Source organism: Pyxicephalus adspersus, chromosome 12, assembly GCF_032062135.1.
Source record: "Pyxicephalus adspersus chromosome 12, UCB_Pads_2.0, whole genome shotgun sequence".
Lineage (NCBI taxonomy): Eukaryota > Metazoa > Chordata > Amphibia > Anura > Pyxicephalidae > Pyxicephalus > Pyxicephalus adspersus.
This window is the reverse complement of record NC_092869.1, coordinates 14,106,651-14,128,075: the sequence shown is the minus strand read 5'-3', so window position 1 is coordinate 14,128,075 and position 21,425 is coordinate 14,106,651. Positions and strand designations below refer to the sequence as shown.

At 40.8% G+C, this 21,425-nt stretch overlaps 1 protein-coding gene across 1 annotated transcript in view; it reads left to right on the top strand.

The window, feature by feature from the left end:
- Positions 1-21,425, top strand: part of PACS2 (phosphofurin acidic cluster sorting protein 2) — a 171,531-nt gene that overhangs the window by 32,917 nt on the left and 117,189 nt on the right. Inside the window, exons 6-8 of the mRNA XM_072428760.1 lie at positions 2,730-2,803; positions 9,047-9,103; positions 13,354-13,413. Of these exons, the coding sequence (XP_072284861.1) occupies positions 2,730-2,803; positions 9,047-9,103; positions 13,354-13,413 (191 nt within the window). The remainder of the gene's footprint in view (positions 1-2,729; positions 2,804-9,046; positions 9,104-13,353; positions 13,414-21,425) is intronic.

Sequence of the window (21,425 nt, the reverse complement as noted above, 5' to 3'; positions counted from 1 at the left end):
CTATCTCAACTGCTATTACACTGTCAACCTGTTTACCTACTTTCTTATAAAAGGAGAGTAAATTTGTTTGACAACTTCTGTCTTTCTTCAAGCCATGCTGACTATCAATTATAATATTTTCCAGCAGAAACTCCTCTATCTGGTTCTTTATCAAACTCTCTAGGACCTTTCCAACTATGGACGTTAAACTAACGGGTCTGTAGTTACCTGGTAAAGACTTTGCTCCCTTTTTGAAGATAGGAACCACATTGGCCTTACGCCAATCCATCAGTACCTTGCCAGTGACTGAAGAGTCTACAAATTAGAAATAATGGCTTTGAAATAACCAGGCTTAGCTCTTTGAGGACATGTGGATGTAATCCATCAGGTCCTGATTCTTTGTCAACCTTAATTTTTCCCAGTTCTTTCTCTATCATATCAATACTGAGCCATTGTGACTCATTTAAGGCAGTGACATTGCTTTTATGAATTTGGACTTGAGCTCTGCCATTTTCCTTTGTGTATGCAGAGCTAAAAAAAAAATGTGTTTAGGATATCTGGCTTGTCTTTTTCCCCAGTTACCAACCCAGAGACACCGTTAATAATGGAAAATTTGCTCTTTTAAAATTGTCTTTCCTGTTCTTGCTTCCTGTTTACAGCTTACATTAAATAAAATCATATTATGGTCACTGCTACTCAGATTCTCTTTTATTTGCACATTTGTTATAAACTCTGCATTGTTAGAAAGAACTAGGTCCAGCAGAGTATCATTTCTATTTGGGGCATCTATGAAACTGTACCGTAAAATAATCTTGTATTTGATTTACAAATTTCCTCCCTTTTGCTGTTCCTTGTAGTACCATTTCTCCAGTCAATGTCAGGGTAGTCAAAATCTCCAATGATTAAAACACTGCTGCTTTTTCTATCTGTGCTAGTAGTTGATTTTCTATTTCTTCCTTAGCACTGGGGGTCCTATAGCAGACTCCAAAAATTAATTGTGTGTTATTCAACCCCACATTCAACTCCATCCATAATGCCTTAACCTCATTGCTTGTTCCATCCTCAATTTCTTCTTTTAGATCACTTATCACATACAGACAGACCCCACCACCCTTTCGTTTGAAAGAGAGTATACACAGGAATATTGACAGCCCAGTCATGCGAAGAACAAAGCCAGGATTCAGCAATACCAACTAAGTCAAAATCATCCTCACTCATTATTGCTTCCAACTCCCCTATCTTGTTTGCTAGACTTCTAGCATTGGTGAACAGGCTCTCTAATCTATTGGTGCTTTTACCATTGTTGTTTGCCAAATCCTTTTGTTTTTTAGTACAATTAGTATTGCACAATCCAATGTTTGTTTGTAACATGGGAAGCGCCTTACAATTATCCATAACCCTCCCCCCAACTATCCCCAATCCACCCTCCACTAGTTTCTGACCCCTGACTAACCTTTGTGCCACTTTATTTGACTGTCCCACCCCCCTCTGTCCTAGTTTAAATATCCCTCCACCATTCCCATAAATCTTTCCCCTAGCACAGGACCCCCTTTCATTTAGGTGCAAACCATCTCTCGCATACAGGTTGTACCCCAATGAAAAGTCAGCCCAGTGCTCTATGAACCCACATTTAGAAATATTAGAATAGATAGAATCTTATTAATGAGATAATACTTCAATGGTACATGTTCCATATGGCTTCAAGGGCCTAATCCTTAATCCTTCCTAGTACTATGCTTGGTGGTAGAATTACACAGGTTTTGGACAAGGGTTTTTAATCTATATTTTTCAGTTACTCTAATTTAATCTTCCTAAAACCATGAAAACAGCTTTATTTCTTAAATTGAAGAATTTGTTAACATTGGAAATCCTCCAATCTCACCTTAGACTTTGTTAAATGCAAATTGCTTTGGATAATGGTTAATGATAATCTCACATGTTGGTAACAATATACCCTCTCATATTCATAACACTTCAGAGCCTTGGGTGCAATATCTATGCAGACCTAAACCTGGCTATGTATTCAGTCTTGAAGGTCTCCAGCGGCCTTTTTACCTAGTTCTCCCTCCCTTCCTTCTCCCCTCATTTTCACAGACCCACACCCACTTTTACGTTTTTCACCTCTTCATTTTTTAAGTTTTGATGTGACTAGTCCATCATTCAGTTTCACAGGAAGTTTTCTCCTACATAGGGCCTGATTTCTTTAAGCTCGCCAGTGCTGGACCAGATAGACGTTAATGGGAGAGCTTAGGGAATTAGCAAACCTGGATCACCCAGATTCTCCCTTAGTAGTCTTGCCTCCAGTTTTGAAGAGCATTAATAAATCAGGCCCATTGTTCGAAATAGGGTTTGGTAATATGTTTCTAATTTAGTTGGGAATATCTTTGTATAAAATTACTCCCTTGCTCTTGTCTTGAACTATTTTATGTTAATCCTCAATTTTCTGCATGTATGTAAAATATTTTTTTAAAAAGTTAATAAACATATTGAATATAAATACAACAACTCCCTGTGAAATCTGCAGCCACTTAATGTTTAACACTTTCAAGAGTGTCAGATGCACATGTCCTCTCCACGCAATTATGTTTTCTGCTTTCATTCCTACATTATTACAGGACTCATTATTTATGTAGGATGTCAGAAAATAACATTTGTTACTGGACAAAGCCACAGAATCATATAAATTAATGTGAATGTAAGTTGTTCTGCCCACAGTAAAACTAATGTTTCAAAAATATTCTGTCTCTTAGATAACTATTCTGAGGAGGAGTATGAAAGTTTCTCTTCAGAACAAGAAGCCAGTGATGATGCTGTCCAAGGCCAGGTGAGTAAACATTTGAATTACTGTAATGTTTGTCATACCCCTAGCTTGCAATAACAGCTTAGGCTAGCTGTCATAAATGCACTCTATTAAGCTTGCGACACACATTAGTTTTTTAACAGTTTGTGCATATTTTTTCTCTTGAAACGTGTAATTGTTAGTTTTATTTAAGTTGTTAACCTAAGTATGTAGGTTTCCAAAATGCCTAAATCTTTTTGAATTTGAAAAGTTTAAAGTGACTGAGTTGTGAGCACGTGAATTTCTATTTTTGCATTCCATTGCGAGTATACGCCTTAATATTATTACGCTTTAATATTATTAATCAGTATATATAGCATCAATTTATTATGCAGAGCTGTACATTAAATAGGTGTTGAAATGATAGACACAAACAATGAAACAGGAGGAGATGACCCTGCTCAGAAGAGCTTACAATCTACGAGGAGGGGGAAGTGGCACACAATAGGAGGGGGGAAATATGGATTGGTGGGTGAGTATTGAGGGTTTTAAGAGCTCTTTTAAATGTGCAGAAAGTAGGAACATTTCTTACATTGCTTCTTGTTTATTTAGGGTACTACTTTATTTCTGCTGGAGGGTTATTGCCCCTGTCCGGTGGTCATTCTGTGCATTCTGTCCCCTCGTAGTGTAGAAAACAAACGTTTTAAAAAGGAGAAAGCATTTTAGGAATTCTCTAAACCTTCTCAGGAACATGTCACCTTTCAGGTACATACGACGTTTCCACATTCAACCAACTCCAAACCCCATTCCAGACCTAGAAAGACTTGAAACTCTATCCATTCAAATCCTCTACAAACCTTACTTTGCAAAAAAGTGTAGTACTTGTGAATGATATGCGCCCAAAATTTATCAATATTTTGTTGTGAAAAGTGAAGACAAGATATACGATGCAAAATAGTTTCAATTCTGTGTATTAAAATAGTTGAATTGGTGAAGCTGAATAGCTGAAACAGTTTTGCTAATTGTTTTTCAAAGTACTTAGCACTAAGGTCTTGCATAAAAATTTTGACCAGTGAAATTAGAAAGTCTTTGATAGTGGATAACAGTTTGGTAATATTTCTTTGTTAAAATGAAAGTTTAAACATTTCCAATTTGCATGTCCTTTTGTGCACTTGACAGGTTTAATAGCCAACTGGAGGGGTCAGTATTTGCTATATTATGTTGTCTAACCAACAATTTTAAGTCTGCATTCATGAAAGTAGCCCAGTCCCAAATTACCTTGTGCAAAAATGTCAATATCACCTGCTGAACCAGCCTGTATTGATTGATAAATGAATGTGTCTGGCAATAAAGTTTTTCAAGGTAGCATATTTTATTACAAGACTTGCAATTCATGCTTTAATAATTACCCCATTTACCTTTTTCATCCTTTTATTTTGCCTAAAGTATTAAGAAAGAATTAGGAAAAATATTTTTATAGTTAGCTCATTATCTGGTTTTATAATACCCAGGTCTAAAATGGCCACCAAAAGACAATGTTAACTACACTGCATAAACATTTATTCATGTAACCAGCCATTCCAATAAATCAATGGAGTCTCCACCCCCCCTACAGCAGCAGGAAGCCATTAATTCCCAACATTGCAATAATGATGAACAAGAAGGCTGAAATAGCTGTATGAAGTTTTGAATAAATGTTAGGATTAATTTCTGATATTGTCGATACACAGTAGTCACAAAGGAATGATTTGTATAGCTCCACTTACTATTCTATTACTAATATAATTATTACTGTTAGTCGAATATCTCACTATTCGATTCGACAGCTCTTTGCTCGACTAGGCCAATATTGTTCAGGTGATCGAACATTGAATTCGAACACTATTAAAGTCAATGAGTTTTTCGGGACTGTGTAGAGCATCTACAGCCTACAAATACATTTAAAAAAACATGTCAGGACTCCCACAGCTCTGCACAACACTGTACAAGGCAAGAAAAAAAATCAGGAAGGCTTTTTTTATGTTGCTGGCAAGACCATTTTATGGGGCGGTCGAGGGAATATGCCAGATTTTATACAGGCCTCCGTGTAGAGGCAGAGAGGGCTCCGAGGGGGTTCCTCTGGTCCAAAAAGTTAGCCGCCAGGTTTCACCGATCCGTTACAAGCCATACACAGTCTTCAGAATAGAGGCAGAGGCCCCTGAAGGGTGTCCTTTAGTCAAAAATTAGCTATTTACACAGCTCTGTTACAAGTTATATAGACCTCACAGTAGATAGAGGCAGAGGGCCCCGAGGGGGTTACTCTGGTCCAAAAATTAGCCGGTTACACAGCTCCATTACAAGTGATATAGGCCTCAAGGTAAGTGGAGGCAGAGGGCCCGAGGGAGGTCCTCCGTACAAAAATTAGCCAGTTACAAAGCTCCATTGCAAGTTATAGGCCTCAGAGACAGAGTACAGGTAGAGGGCCACAATGGGGAGACGGAGATGCAGAAGGCTGTGAAAGTGCTCTTCCTGTCAAGGTGTCAGCAGGCCGTGCAGCAGTTGCTGACTAATCAGTGCACTCTTCAGAGGGGGTGTTGAAGTCATTGCCGATCCAAGACCTCTCCTGCTGCTGCCACCCATGCCGCTTAAGGTACTAGTTTGGCTGGTATAGCTGGTGGAGCTGCCATAGGCATCCCTGCTGCTGCTGGCATACGGAAAGGCTGAGCACAAGTCCCTTACAAGCACATCATGGTAGTGCTGCATTTTAGGTCCCCTGTATTGGGCCAAGATGAGTTGTTGTATCTCAGGCTTGTAACGTGGATCAAGTAATGTAGCAATCCAATAGTAGTCAGTATTTTTTATGTGCTGTATGCATGGATCATGGCTATACACTCCTGCATAAAGGCTGTCATGTGGCTCAAAGTTCCCACAGCTGAGGGAATTCTGGACCCAGACTCCTGTGGGTCGAACAGCAGCACAGGGTCGTCCTCTTCTGCCTGGTCTTGCCATTCACAGAACATGCCGTCTTGTATTTTGGTGGATTGATGCCATGTACCCTCCATATCCTCCTCTGCCCCTTCCTCTCCTTTTCCCATGCCTGCGTTCTCCTCCTTATCCTCTTCCACATACTCCTCTTCCTGGATTTGCAGTACACTATGCCTAGTAGGCAGGCATGTACGAGATGATGTTGTAAACATCATCTCTTCCTGCAGCGTCCTGCAGTGTCCAAACTTCACCATCTGTTCCATCAAGCATATGATAAGGATGGTGTCGCTGACACAGGCCTTATCCCTGCTGATCATCCTGGTCGCCTCTTCCAAAGGTGCCAATACAGTGCACAAGTTCTCAATTTGCAGCCACTCCGCGGGGCTGAAGTAGGGTAATGTAGGTAAGCGTCTCAAACAAGCAGACTCAGCCACGTAATCCACCACAGCTTTCTGTTCAGCGAGCCGCTGCAGCATGTAAAAGGTGGAATTCCAACGAGTGGCCACATCACAAATTAACCCGTGTACCGGCAGAGTGAGATTTCGCTGTAAATCAACCAATCTGGCACTGGCTGTGTATGACCGGCAGAAATGTGCGACAACTTTCTGGCTTTCAGCAACAGCGGCTGGAGGCCTGGGTACTTTCAAAGGAAGCATTGTACTATAAGGATCATGACGTGGGCCAGGCAAGGTAAGTGTGCGAGTTTCCCAGAATGCAGGGCTGCCAGCAGATTGGTCCCATTGTCACACACGACTTTGCCTGGCCGGAGTCCATGCGGAGTTAGCCACATGCCCTCCTGCTCCCACAGGGCACTTGGAATATTTGCGCCCGTGTAGCTGAGGGAGCCGAGGCATCCCAACCTCAGGACTGAGTGGCAACGTCTGACTTTTGCACCGAAATAGCAAACTACAGGTTGTTGCTGGCGGGGAACAGATGATGGGGGAGGTGCTGGGTCTTCACGGCAAAGTGTCCTTGGAGGAAGAGGTTAAGGCAGACGAGTCAAAGGAGGAGGTGGAAGTGGAGGTCAAGGAGGAGATTGCATGGTGATGTGCTCTGGGCGGAGCTAGGTATGCAGGCCTTCCTGCAGCTGCATCTTCCCCTGCTGCCACCAAAGGTACCCAGTGAGCTGTGTAGAAAAGATATCTTCCCAGTCCGTGCTTGCTGGACCAACTGTCGGTTGTCAGGTGCACCTTGCCAGAAACTGCAGGGCCACGGACACATTGCTCTGCACATGTTAATGCAAGCAGGAACACATTTTTGTGCAAAATACTGCCGCTTGGGCATAACATACTGTGGGTTGGCGCAGAGGACTGCGTAACAGAGCCCACCAGCCGGTAAGGAAGGAGCTCAAATCCAAATCAGCTGTGCAATTGCCGCAAGATTGGACAATGGGGTAGAAGGTGTGGGGGATGGCAATGATTCCTGATCTTGTCTGCTAGCAATGTGACAAACGCCAGCCAACCTGCGTTGGAGCTCCTTTGAGGGCGCTCTGCAACCTTCTCCTTCTCTTCTTCCTCCTCCTCTTCCTGCCTATGATGATCTCCTTATTTGCCCCATGTCGGATCAAGGATCATCATCCTCATTAGAAGAGACCGTTTCCCTGTATGTGCTGACAGGAAGCAGTGGCCTTTTTGGACCCAGTTTGAAGTGGCTCGTCTGGCTCAGAGTGTTGGGGTGGAAAATAAGAGGATGGAAAGCCTGTGAACTGACTCTCCTTCAGATGATTTAAAGCAATGCTTCCAGCTCCGCCTCTCCAACCCCTCGGTGGGACTCCTACACGTACACATGAACATTCTGCTCTACACAAGACTTTCCAGCTGAGGAGGAAGAAGTAGGAGGAACAGGTGTATCAGGGACTATAGTTTGGGACCCATGTGAGGCCTGTGTCTGGGACTGGGAGAAAGAGGGGGTGCAATCACTTGACCCAGGCTGGATCATGTACTCTACTACTTGTTGTTCAAGGTGCGGTAATAATGGAAGCACACCATCATTAGCAGCGCTAAAAAGGTCCGGCTGGCTTCTTAAAAACCAACCCATACCGCTTTCCTTGCCACTCCTGGCAAAGCAGCCCCTTCCTCTTTGGCTAGACATAGTAGAAATGTTTGTGTAGCTTCACACCCTGAAAAATTCTTTGGCGCTAGTATGCTTCACTAAATGTAAATTTTTACAGTAAGCAGATTTTTTTTTGGGGGGGTGGTATTTTTTCCCCAAAAAGTTTAAGTGCGCTGTATGTGTTGTATGTGGCACTTTCCTTCAGCGGTGACACTTGTAATATGCAGCACAGACGTCCGTCACTGCGTCTGTCTGACTGTCTCTTGGTACAAGTGTGATGGTGTGCACGCCGTCTAGGTACCCTGGCTCTGGCTGCCTAACTTTCTATCTATGTGACTAACAATGAAACACTCTACCTATCTGAGTACAGTAGATTACAGGACTAAAGCAATACAGTACAATCCAACTATCTATCTGACTAATAGTGACAGTCTAACTTCAGCACTTTTTTTTTACTTTGACACTGCACAGAGAGGTTGTGTCTGCTAGCAGATCTCTGTAAGGAGTGGTAAATGCAGTCAAGCCCTGGCCTTATATAGGCCAATAGTTGCCTGTGTGGCATGTGGTGACAGACAGCCAATCGGCTGCCTGCCACTACAAAGATGGAAGAGAGGTTCCCTGCTCTTACTGGAAGGCCCTAGGCATTATGGTGGAGGTCCCTAGACACTGTGGGAGGGCCAAATTCGAACCTGCGAACAACGTGTTTTTCTGGTCGGGTCTACCTGAATTCGAACAGCCATATTCGGGTCGAATATAAGGACGGCCCGAATTCGAACACGACACTAATTATTATGCAGTATTTATATAGTGCTAACATATTATGCAGCGCTTTACAAAGTCCATAGTAATGTCACTAGCTGTTCCTCAAAGAGGCTCACAGTCTAATGTCCCTACCATAGTCCTATGTCTTTAATACAGTCTAATACACTATGAGCAGAGCGTGAATAAAAAAGGATTTCAGAAGGTATTGAGGAGCAGCATGTACAGAGTTTGTAGGAGAGAGTTCAGAGGGTGTGAAAGGAGCAATAGGTGTAGAGTGTTTAGGAGAGGAGTTCAGAGGGTATGACGTGCAGGATGTGCAGAGGGTGTAAGAGTATTCTTGATTGAGACGTAAACTCCTTGTTTTTCAGAGTAAGAACAGAAGAATCTGTGCTTCGTAAATTTTCCCAAAATATTGCATGAAAAATTTTTATTAGTGTATCTGTGATTTAAGTTGTTGCAGCATTGATTTGCAGCATTGTGATGTATTATGAGTTCTCATGTTTCCAACAGGACCTGGATGATGACGAATTTGATGTTGGAAAACCAAAGAAGCAGCGAAGAACGATAGTAAGAACAACGTCTATAACCCGGGTCCGTTTATTTACTTATACTAACTTGGACTGTGTGTTTAGTATCTACTGGGTGAGCAATTATGCTGTTCCGATCTGTCACTCCCTCTGTCCAAATAACCTGTCATAAAGTGGATTTGTTTTTAATAATCCAAGTTCCCTGATTAACTAACTATACAATGTTTCCATTTATTTGTGATTTAGCTCTCTGCATTGGTTATTCCAGTCAATATTTATCCAACTTTGACAGAAAATGCAGTCTTCTGCAGTGTATTCCGGGCCATAAATTGCATTGGGTACTCTCCCTATAGTGTTTAATCTTGCATGAATCTGAGTATACACAGAGAAAGATGGTGCTTGTGTTGACTACGGGTCCTTAGTATTACAAAGACTTTCAATGGTATACATGTAAACATGTTTGCTTGTATCTACATCTGTCTCTTTTTTTTTGTTTTTTGTTTTTTTTTGTTTTACACTACAAACCCCCTTAGCCATATTCTTGTAGGGACACAGTGGACTTTTAACTGAAAAATACTGCCTGTCCCTATCCTTTTCCCAATAAATTAGTCTCAAGTGTGTGCAACTATGTTGTTTACTGATAACAAATACACCCAACCAACACAATCTGTTCATGTTTTAGGATACCTGTTGAGACAATATCTAAATGTAACAGCTGTGATGCAGCAGAAAAAAATTAGGATAGCATGCTCCATTTTTAACCACCTTGCCGTTAAGCCCGACCTTCGTTCGGGCACAAAAAAATTGCAAGGATGGTTAACCCCGAGATTTTCCCATTCTTACTTACCTGGTCCCCCTGTGCTCATCCAGCGTCGTTTTCGTATTCCAGCATCGTCCTCCGTCCAGCGTCGTCCGTCGATCTCCCTCTCCAGCGTCGGGTGCCAGCGGGACCGGTAAGATGCCGGCTGGCATCTTGTGTTCCTCCGGCCGGCATCTTGTGTTCCGCCGCCCGGCCGGCGGGACACAAGATGCCGGCCGGCGGGACACAAGATGCCGGCCGGCTTCTTACCTGGTCCCGCTGATCGTCCGACGTCCTTCTCGTTCCAGCGCCGGGTGCCTTCTGAAACGAGAAGCCGTCCGGCAGAGAAAAAAAAAAACGGACGGCTCCTCCCTGCGTGCATGATGACGTCGGCGCGTGTGCGGGAAATTCAAATTGAAATTCATTCATTTTGTATTGGATTCAATACAAACTCCTGTGTGTAATTGGTAAATTCAAACTGTCATTTTGGATTGGATTGAATACAAACTCCCGTATCCAATCCAATACAAAAAATAAAAAAAAAGTAAATAACTTGGAAATTCAAATTTATATTTTGTATTTGATTGGATACAAACTTGCGTATCCAATCAAATACAAAATAATTCAAAACAAACCCCAATAAATACAGAATCAAAGTTTTAAAAATTGCCACTTATTCCCTGGATGGCTAGTGTGTAACACTGTGTCTTATCTTACCTTTGCTGATCTTCGCCTAATTTTGACCATTTGCTGCCTGCTGTGACCTCTGCCTGGACTCTGACATCTCTGCCTGCCGCCTGCCCTGACCTCTGCCTGGACTCTGACATCTCCGCCTGCTTTGACCTCTGCTTGGACTCTGACATCTCTGCCTGGACCTGGACATCACCGCCTGCCTGACCCCTGCCATGGCTTCAAGCTTTGTTTATGTAGTCATGTTTAAGCTGATTTTTGTGTTTTTCCTTTAATTTTATTAAAAGTAATTTTTTTTTTAAATGATTGTGTGTTTCAAACATTTTTTATATTCATAATATCTACTAGAACCCCTGTTCGGACATATTTCTGTAAGTTACAGGTCTACAATTTAAAAAAAAAAAAATCATGAAAAACAATGGATCACTTTTGGTACAGAAATCTAGACCTCAGTGTAACGCTTAGGAGGTTAAAGGAATTCTGGGTATATGAGCTGCAGGAACCCCTATGTGTGAGGCAGTATTATTGATTACCATGTGTCCACTATTCCAATATTTAAATTCTAGCATATTTCGTTGTTGTTTTTTTTTCTTGGGAGTCACAGATCCACTTTAAATAACTAATAATGTGTATTGCATTTTAATATGTAAATTCCATTTTCAAATTTTAATATTTTATGTATGTCATGATGGACACTATATTAACTTCAGTCACTAATAGTAATTGTTCAGTTATGTTTAAGCAAAGTCCCCTGGCAACAACACCTTTTCATCTTCCGTTTCCATGATAATGAAAAATTAATGGTTGTAGAAATTGTTGTTTGTCTAGTGATCTTCCCCTTTGATATATTTTTATTGTTGTTTACTCCCATAAGCATGTTATTGTTAGGCTTGCAAGCGATAAAACCCTAATTACCCACGCTACAGATCATCCAAAGCTTAAATTCTAATGTGTAGAATATGACAGAATGCTGATATCAAGATAAATTCAGTTATAAATGCTAGTTATAAATGCTAGTAGGTCATAAAATCTATGCAAAACCATGAACTGACGCGTATCACACAGAACTTCCAATCACATAACAGTAATAAAATTATTCCAAAAAGGCACTATAAGGAGAGTGCCAAGCAAAGGGAACCTTTAAAGTGTGATAGATCAACAAGAAGAGAATGTTGTACAAAGTAAAAACAAATTATTTTATTTTATTATAGATAAAAAACATTTAAAGCCATACAAATATCATTCACAATGAGTAACAACAATACACACAGTATATAAAAATATTATGTACTAGGTTTAGCATCTCAAGGGCCAAACCACCTGTGCTCAAAATTGGGGGGAGGGGGGAGGAGATCACAGTCAAACCCCAATGTTTCTCAATGCTTTTCTTAGGTTAAACTACTTCTTCAGGTGAATGAGCACAACAAAGTGCACAAATCTAGAGAAGAGTAAATTAAATAAGTACAGGTGTCCCATAACACATAGATAGATAGATAGAAAGAATAATTAATCTTTCGAATACATACTGCATAGTTTAGGAAATCCCAGAGTAGAATAGGTGCAGATATCAATGTCTGAACGCATGTCTGAACAATAGAGGAAAAGGAGAAGGGGCCCAGAGGGCCCAATATTTGATTCTATTTGAGTGATTGATACTAAAAAAAAAAACTAGTCCTGAAAAGATAACCAATATGAGTATATATTTAAAAATATGGGCATGTTACCGATGGAAGAGACGCCAACATCAGTGTTGGAACACGTCTAAACAAGAAAGAGGGAGGGGAATTATACAAACCAATTATTTACTTCCCCACAAGTAAACAACACCATCAAATGGCTATGACAAACTATTCATGGGGTTTCACCAACCAACACCTCCCCCCTCCCCCCAATTTTGAGCACAGGTGGTTTGGCCCTTGAGATGCTAAACCTAGTACATAATATTTTTATATACTGTGTGTATTGTTGTTACTCATTGTGAATCATATTTGTATAGCTTTAAATGTTTTTTATCTATAATAAAATAAAATAATTTGTTTTTACTTTGTAAAACATGCTCTTCTTGTTGATCTATCACACCTTAAAAGTCCCACTTTGGTTGGCACTCACCTTTTATAGTGCCTTTTTGGAATTTCTATTCATGCAATTGGGATGTGGTGTGCTTTTTGTGATTGATTCCTTCTATATCAAGGGCCTATTTGATTTAATATACAACTGGTTCTAATCATATAAAAGAAAGCACACTGAAAAACAAGTTAAACAATCGGTACAATTACATTTCACATAAACCTTATAATTTTTTTTTATTCAGCCCAATGTATCAATGTGAATAAATACAACTGCATTTTCTACACATTTAGGGCTCTATTTATAAAACGGGGAATCAAACATTAACTAAAACATTCCCTCATGGAAATCTTCCAGACCCCTCTTTTTTAATAGCAGCAATTGATTATCTGTTTTTATAAACAGAGCCCATAGAGTATAAAAAAAATCTCCCACATATATCTCAAAGCCAAACATTACAGATTGTTTTGGAAATCTGGCAGTAGACATAAACAGCAATGTGTATTTGCTTGTTAGTCACCAGTCTAGTTTATTTTGTCTTTCCACCTCCCATTTAAAAAGTATATGTATCAATCATGTAACTGCCAGTTGGTTGTCACACAAATAACTTTATTTTCACTAAATTTTAAACTTATTTACTAATTTGTAGGAACTAATATAACCTGTTTTTAAAATATTTGTCATCTTAAAGGACCCTAGGAAATGGTACTGACATATTTTCTTTGTGAATACAGCAACAGAACTTCAAGCAAAAAGTGGTTGCGCTTCTAAAAAGGTTTAAAGTTTCTGATGAGGTATGTGCAGTTTTTTCCTCATTCTTTTTTGTGCTACAATCTCAACTTTGCATAGCAAGAGGAATAAAGCGCTAGTTCAACCATTCTGATTTTTTTACTTTTACTGTAGTATTAAGGCAAAGGTTCTTGAAAGTTTGTTAGTAAAAAAAATGTACAGTGAAGTTGTAGCTGTGCAAAAAAAAGCCAAATTTGTATAAAGTGTTTGTTACAGATTAATTAAAGGGTGTAATTATACAATGGTTGTACAGAGTACTACAGAGCTACACAGAACTTCACTAATCCATTCAGCTATGTGTATTTCTATTGAGAATTGTACACATTCCTGAGAACTATCCCGCTGCTGCACTGAACTTTGAAACCACATGTGAAATGCACAACTATAGAGCGTTTGCATTTAAGACATTATTGTATAATGCGGACTTCCCTCCCTTCTGGGACCTATGAAGAAAGGCTACCCATTTCTAGAGCTGACAATTTCCCCAGGTTAGCAGGGGAGCAAAGGAAAACAGCCCAGTCATCAACATATTCAATCTACTTCATAGTTCTCCCCAGCCTGTTTTTGGGGGGCGGGCCGCCCACCTGCTGTGATTATTCTGCCCGGTACATTTTCAGCAGCTCTGAACGGACACCGAAGAGGCTGCTGTGCTCGCTCTGTTCTCCGCTGAGCGAAGTGAGGAGAGCACACCTATGAAGAGATCAGGACACAGGCTGTCCCACTCCCTCTCATAGCTGTGCTTAGTCGTTTGAAAGGAAAAAAAAAAAAAAATTGTGTAAACAATGTCTCTGCCCAGTGGGCATGTGTAATGACGTCATTGTGTGTGTGTGTGTGTGTGTGTGTGTTCTGCATGACACATTCCTCAGCCTTACAGCTCTCTGTGTATAAACCTTTATATCCCTTAAACCGTATGTCATAATGATTTGTAAATTTCAGGGTGCACAGGGATCACTTATAGTTAGCAACATTCACAATTTCAGCACCCCAGCTTTTACAAATTTCATGATATGGGGATCAGAAATGTAAAATCTTGTGAAAATACAACATTGGGGTTGCAGTATTAAAAGCAAGTGTGCCTTGGAGTCCTAAATAAAAATGCAAATTGGGGACCCCCGGGGCCACTTACATAGAAAAAAGGAGCATTGGGGAAGGACCCCTAAATTTTTTACTTATCGCTTACAAATCTCTAACTGTCATAATATGTTACCCGTCTGCTTCTCTTTTTTGAACCCCAATTTCCCTAGAATGGTGGGGTGTACAAAGCCAAAAATGTAGGTGCAGTGGGGGGACACCTTTTGATAACCCCCCACACTAAAATTTCATTACTATGGCAAACGCACTGCCCTGTTACACATTACTGCCCATTTATAACACTGGAACACCAATTTCTCTGGAATGGGGAAGTGTAGGAAACTGAAAATCTGTGGGGAACATCTGTGGATAACGCCCCCTAAAGTTTTATCACAATGGCATCATTAATACATAGAAAACTCTGTCCATCAAAACGAAATTGGGGTTTAGTTACTGGTGGGGTACAGTCATGTGTAACAGGGCAGCGTTTTTTGATGGGCAGACTTTATGTAATGATGCCAAAGTGATGTAAGTTTGAAGGGTGTTAGCCACAAGTGTCCCCCACTTGCACCTTTAGTTCTGTTTACTTGCACCTCTCTGTTCTAGAGAAATTGGGGTTCAAGGTAGGGAAGCGGACAGTTTGATGGGCAGAGGTTTTTATGTTCTAATGATGCCATGCTAATGAAATTTTAGGAATTTATCTGTTCCCCACTTGCACCTACATTTTCAGTTTCCTGCACCTCCCCATTCCTTTGGGTACAACCATCAACATGATCCGCTTTGTATTTCAAGCTGATGACAGCATATCCAGCTCTGGAACAAGGACTGTGCACTTGGTGCACTTTCAGCCTTTATCTGCCCCCATCAGCACACATGTGAAGGGTCTGCCTGATGTGTTAGGAGCTTGATGGCAGGGCTGGGGTGCCTGAAGGTAACATCCAGAGCTCTGGGAGCAGTAGTCCTTCCACTAAAACCCTCCAAGGTCTGGTGGCTGAAGCATGAAGATCTGCGGTGGTTTGCAAAGCCCATGAGAACTGCTAAAAAGGAACACACTGGACTCTCTAGTGATAGAAACTCATTGGACCCATGTCCAAGGCAGGCAATATAAATGCTGAGCACATAATTGATGCAAATGTGAGTGGAAACCCCATTGTTAGGGGCAATGCCACAGCAGAGGATATTCGGACAGCTTCTGAAATACCTGCAAATTCTTATGCTGCAAGGGAATAACCAAGGAAATTTACAACCGTATACATATGCGAACATATTAGGGACCTTGGATAACAATGTAAAAAATAACAATGATGATTGCTTGGTTTACAACAAAACAAAAGAAAGTAGTGTGTTACATTTTGTAGTTTAATCAAACAGTCTATTTGATGTCATCCTGAGGGTGTAACATTGGTACGGAATGTTAAGCTTGTAAATGAGTGTCCTATGTGTGTATCAAACGCCCATAACAGTTTTGTGTAGTGTCATATGGGAAAGCCAATGGCTGTGTGCCTCTTGAGGTTAGTTGGGTATTAATCCGGCTCCAAGAGACCAGGGGATAAGGTGCAGAAAGAGCAAGGACTTCAATTCATGATTTTGAAGAATTCAAGACAATTGAAAAATATGGGTGTCTTGCTTTGTATATTGACAGTACATAAATCTAGATATACTGCATTTAATCCATTCTCTGCATGCAGCCATAGGTCATTTGGTGGGGGGGTTTGGTCAGGTTTTTTGCCAATATGCAGAAATGCAGTTTGCAGCCATTATAAGATGTCTTATCACAAGTTTTTGTACATTTTCTGTGAGAAGGATTAATGTTGTAAAAGGAAGAAAGTTAGCTGTTTACCAAAAAGCTTGTAGGCATGGGCATTTCTAAAATATATGAAGAATGGAACCTATTGTTGATTGCCAACACCGATCAGGCACCTCTGGAAAGCGTTTGTGGACTTTTTTGGGAGTGGTACACTCTCGATAATATTTTGAAATTGGACTCTTTGTACCTGTTACTGATGGACGCTTTGAGTCCACAGTAATATCCTCTCTTTCTGATCTACTGCTAGTGATCCCCACATCAGTCCCCCAGTCTGAAAAATATGTTGGTGATTAGGATGGGAAGTGAGTCTTTTAGAAGGGCATAGAGCACCGATAGGGGTATGTCATGTCCCCCCTTCACCTAATCAAAGTTGTTCCAAGGGTATGAGGGATCTGGCAAAGCCCTCACTGGCATGTAGTGTTCGGAGATAGTGAAAAAGGTGCACTGCCCTCCAGAAGTCTAAACCATAGTTCTGTGTTGCGGAGCTCAGTGCATCTCTTTCAACCCAACTTGCATATCTAAGAAAATGCTGAACTCTAGATACGTCTGCTGATTTCAGTCTCGTGAAGACTGGGTCTTTATTCCCAGTGGAAAAGCAGGGTTGCCAAGGACAGGTAATAGACCTGAAGGAGTGAGATTCAATTTGTGGAAATATATAGCACATAGATTCCATGTATGTCCCAGGGTAGGGTGTGGTTAAAAGTCTTGGGATGGCAGAGAACGGCAGCCATGGGAGTAGATTTAAGGGAGTCCCGGAAAAGCATTGCTCCAGTAGCAACCATCGTTTAAATTGTTGGTTACGACGCCAGTCGACGACTCTGTCCAGATGCGCTGCTAAATATTAATGGAAGAAATTAGGGACCCGCAGTTTTGGGTCCCATTAGCAAGGTTCTACGAATTTTGGGAGACCTTTTTTAACAGATTAAGTTGGAAAACTTTAAAGTAAAGGGTTTAAAAAATGAGCTTGGGGCTTTGATACTTAAGGTTTGAAATCTGGGGAGTACAATTTATTTTTTATTATTTTACCCCCCTAGCGGTAATCCCAAATGTGACTCAGGGTGGGTTTTCCATGCAAAAAGTGGTAATCCTGGGTCACACTCAGGGTCATCAAAAACATTAAAAAAAAACAAAAAAAAAACACTACATTCCGTTGTCGTCCCCCGGTGTTCTGCTGGTCCTCGGGACACTTTCTACTTCGATCTTCAGCCAGCAAATGCAGAGACGATCTCCGGAGTTTCGCGGTCATGTTGGTGCAGGCGGAAATTCAAAAAATTTTGTATTGGATTCACTACAATATAGCTGTATTGAATCTAATACAAAGAAATCTTAATAATATATATATATATATATATATATATATATATATATATATATATTATACAAGCTACTGTACAGTTATATTACATGTTTCACTATTTTATTTTGTTTTTATATTTAACGTTTATTATTAAATATTGGACATATTTCGGTGGGTTATACCTAAGAATTTTAGGCCTACAATGTAAAATACATTTTCATGCCAAAAAATTTAACGCTTTTTGCATGGAAATACGGACAGAATTAGAATGCTATGGGGGTTATTGTTTCCCATGCCGGAGAATGCTTTCGTCCCATTTATTTACCCTCCTGGGCGGTTCATTTCTGTTCGGATTTATAGGTCTGAAAGTGGTACTACATTGCTTTTCATGAAAATTTATTTTACAGTATAATGAAATAGTATGAGTATAATAAAGTTTATATATATATATATATATATATATATTATACTCATACTATTATATTATATTGTAAAATAAATGTTCATGAAAGACAATGTACTGCTTTTACACATATAAATCCAATGTATTGCTTTCAGTATAGTTATTTTGTATTGCATGCAATACAAATAGATTTGATATTCCTGCCACGCCCCTAACGGAACGTCCGCAAGCACAGACGTCACCGGCAACTCCCTGGTGACTCATTGGATGCAGAGGACGCCGGCTGGATGAAGCAAGAAGACGAGGATCCCGAAGGAGGGACGCCCGCGGATCACGCAAGGCTCGATTAATTAGTCTATTTCGCTGTTTTAGCTACCCCGAGTGTGACTCGGGGGTTAACGCTTTCAGCATCTTTTTTTCTACCGAGTCACACTCGGGGTTACCGCTGGGGAGGTTAAATTGGATTGTAAATTACTGATGAAAGGTAGATAGTTATTGGAGAATAATTTAGGGTTAAACGTTAATCTATTGTCTAGATATGAAAGTGAAGAGGATTCCCAGTTAAAGGTAAAGTAACGTTTTAGGTAAATACACATTTTGATTGGTAGTAATTTATTTTGAAGTTTGACAGTGAGGCATACTCCTTCCAGAGCTTTCAATAAATTTGGGAGGGAGACAGTTGGTTTAGAGACTGCAAATAACAGATTATCTGCTTACGCGGAAATCTTATGGGGTTTTTGGGGCCCTTGAGTCCCGTATGGTGTGAAGCAATGGCTCCAAAGTAAAGATGAATATTAGAGGAGATAACGGGCATTCCTGTTTCATGCCCTAGGATATGTGGAATGGGGTGGAGTGTACACAGTTTACCTACACAGTGGTGGTAGGGTGCGAATAGACAGCCCTAATCCATGAAAGCATTTTGGGACATAGACCTAAATATGTGATGTCCATAAATTACCAGTCGACGCAGTCAAAAGCCTTCTCTGCGTTGGTGGACAATACTATAGGGATAATCTGTTTAGTTTGGGCCCAATGTATTTAGTTTAGCACCCTTTGTCGTGTTGTCCCTGTCTTCTCGTCTGAGCATGAACCCAGTTTGGTCGTAGTAAACACGTTTTTATGCGACTGAGCAATTTGGAAGACAGAATCTTTGTAAACAATTTCAATTCCTGGTTCAAAAGGGAGATGAGCCAGTAGGAAGGGTCTTTGCCCTCTTTGGAAATAACTGCAATTGGCCCATAGGGAGTCCAGGGAAAATCTCCATCCCTCATGTATGGTGTTGTAGATGTTGACAAAGTGGGAGTTTAGATTATCTTGGAAGAGTTTGTATTAAGATAGGGGAAGGCCGTCGAGGCCCAGTGTTTTACCCATAGGAGTACCTTGAATGGCTCCATGGAGTTCCTCCACTGTGATTGGAGTTTTCAATGCCTCTCTTACTGCGGTAGGAAGGAATGGCATAGGTTTGTCAAGTAGGTCTTAATGCCCTCCAATTTGTTTGCGGTTTGGGCAGTATCTTGAATCCATGCTGACTATTATTTATTATATTATTTTCTAGCAGAAATTCCTCTTTGTTCCCTTATAAAACTCTCTTATTAAGACCTTTCTAACTATGGACGTTAAACTTAACAGTCTGTAGTTAATAAGTAATGACTTTGCTCACTTTTTGAACTAATAACTAATTTCATGTTAAACAGTGGGTATCCTTGAATGAGTGGGGAGCATGAAGAAAGATACAAAAAGGGTAAGGGTAAGAAGGGAAAATTGGTTGCAGTACTAAGGGGCTTGAAAAAATTCAAGTGACCGTGGTTTAAGAGCTGTATACCTCAGTTTTAGAAGTTCTAGGGGGGTGTATGTAATCGTAGAAAATGTGTGCAAACACAGTGCGCAGTTTCCCTTAGAAGGGGAGGCTCTGATGGTCAGAATGAGTAGGGCTTCCACCACCTGGGCCAATCATGTACTATTTGCAGTAGATAATACATTTGGTAAACTGAGAAATGATGTGTGTGTGGAAGAAGTATGGAAGCTAGTGCTACCAGCTAGTGCATTATACATTTTAAATTAAACATCAAAACAGGTAAACTAAAAAATAGTTTAACCTCCTGAGCGGTAATCCCGAGTGTGGCTCGGTAAAAGAAAATTTGCCATAACTTGTTCAAACAGAACGCGTGGGCAGGGGAGTATCTGGTGGTGGGCCCTTTTCCGTTTGTTGCAGATGGTCCTAAGTAGGCAAAGAAATTGCCAGTTTCTTGCTTTTACAGGGACTGGCCTGCAGGTTTCCCCTTGCACATGAGTGCTGGGGAAATGGATGCATGTTGTGTAGGGGTGGTCAACTGTCCAAGAATATGTAAAAGACCTCCTAAGAATGTAAATGGTTGAGTGTGCAAGGCTCAGTTCCAGGTTTCTAAGTCGTTGAATAAAGCAGGATTAATAGTTTAGGGCTAGGGGGGATGATGGCGTGAGTCAGGTAGGTAAGAGTGTTAGGTGCCTCTGTATCAATTATGCCCCAGGTAGTTTTGTCGCCCTGTTAATAATCAACAGATGGTGATTTGGCCGAGGTAAAGATCACCATTGTCCCAGTTCTGAAGACAGCTAAGAATCTAATATAGTATAGTAATCTGTTCCAGAGTGTTGAAATAGTTATAGCATAACTATAACAGGTTATAGCTGCTGTCCAAATAGGTCAGTCACTCTCATCTAAGAGAAAGGCAGTGCCCCTGTTGTGGGGGTAATTGTACTCACAAGTCCTGTGCGATTAGTGTCCTGCTGTGGTAGAGAAAGGGTCTCATCGAGTGAGGGTATGAAGTGATGTGTGGCAAGAAGGCTGGGTCTCTTTAATCCTGGTCAGGGCACCACCCAGCTAGTACCTGCTGGGGAGTGAGCTGTGGCCTTGATAGGCTGGATTCTTAACGTTCCAGAGGTAACAGAGGGTTAAAATGGGTTTTGTTGCATCAGACATATTTGCTTTCATATCCCCAATACCAAGCGGGGAATAAGATTTGTCTTTTGTTAGGCCACAAGGATTTGATGCCTTTTGGGAGCGATATGAAGCTTATTTCAAACGTGATTCAAGCTGGGATGGCCTGGCCCTGCACAGTGACCACAGGCAAAATTTAATTACACCAAAAACCATATTGGCTAAGAATGAATCTTTCCCCTTAGCTGATTTGTGGTTGGGAAGTTATGGAGAGATTGTGACCCCTTTAAAAGAAAATGCATGATGGGATTGAGGAATGTGAGATTGAGAGTTGTGGGGAATGTGGTGCAGCATGTCCCCTCTTCCGCATTCATAGGGCTTGATCCCATTGTGCCTTTAACCCCCTAACCGCTAAGCCCGTAATTTCTCGCACTAAATATTTTTGCTCTTTTGGATAACCCCGTATTTTTTCGCCTACACTAAAATCCCCACTTACCTGGTCCCGCTGTGCTAATCCAGCGTCGG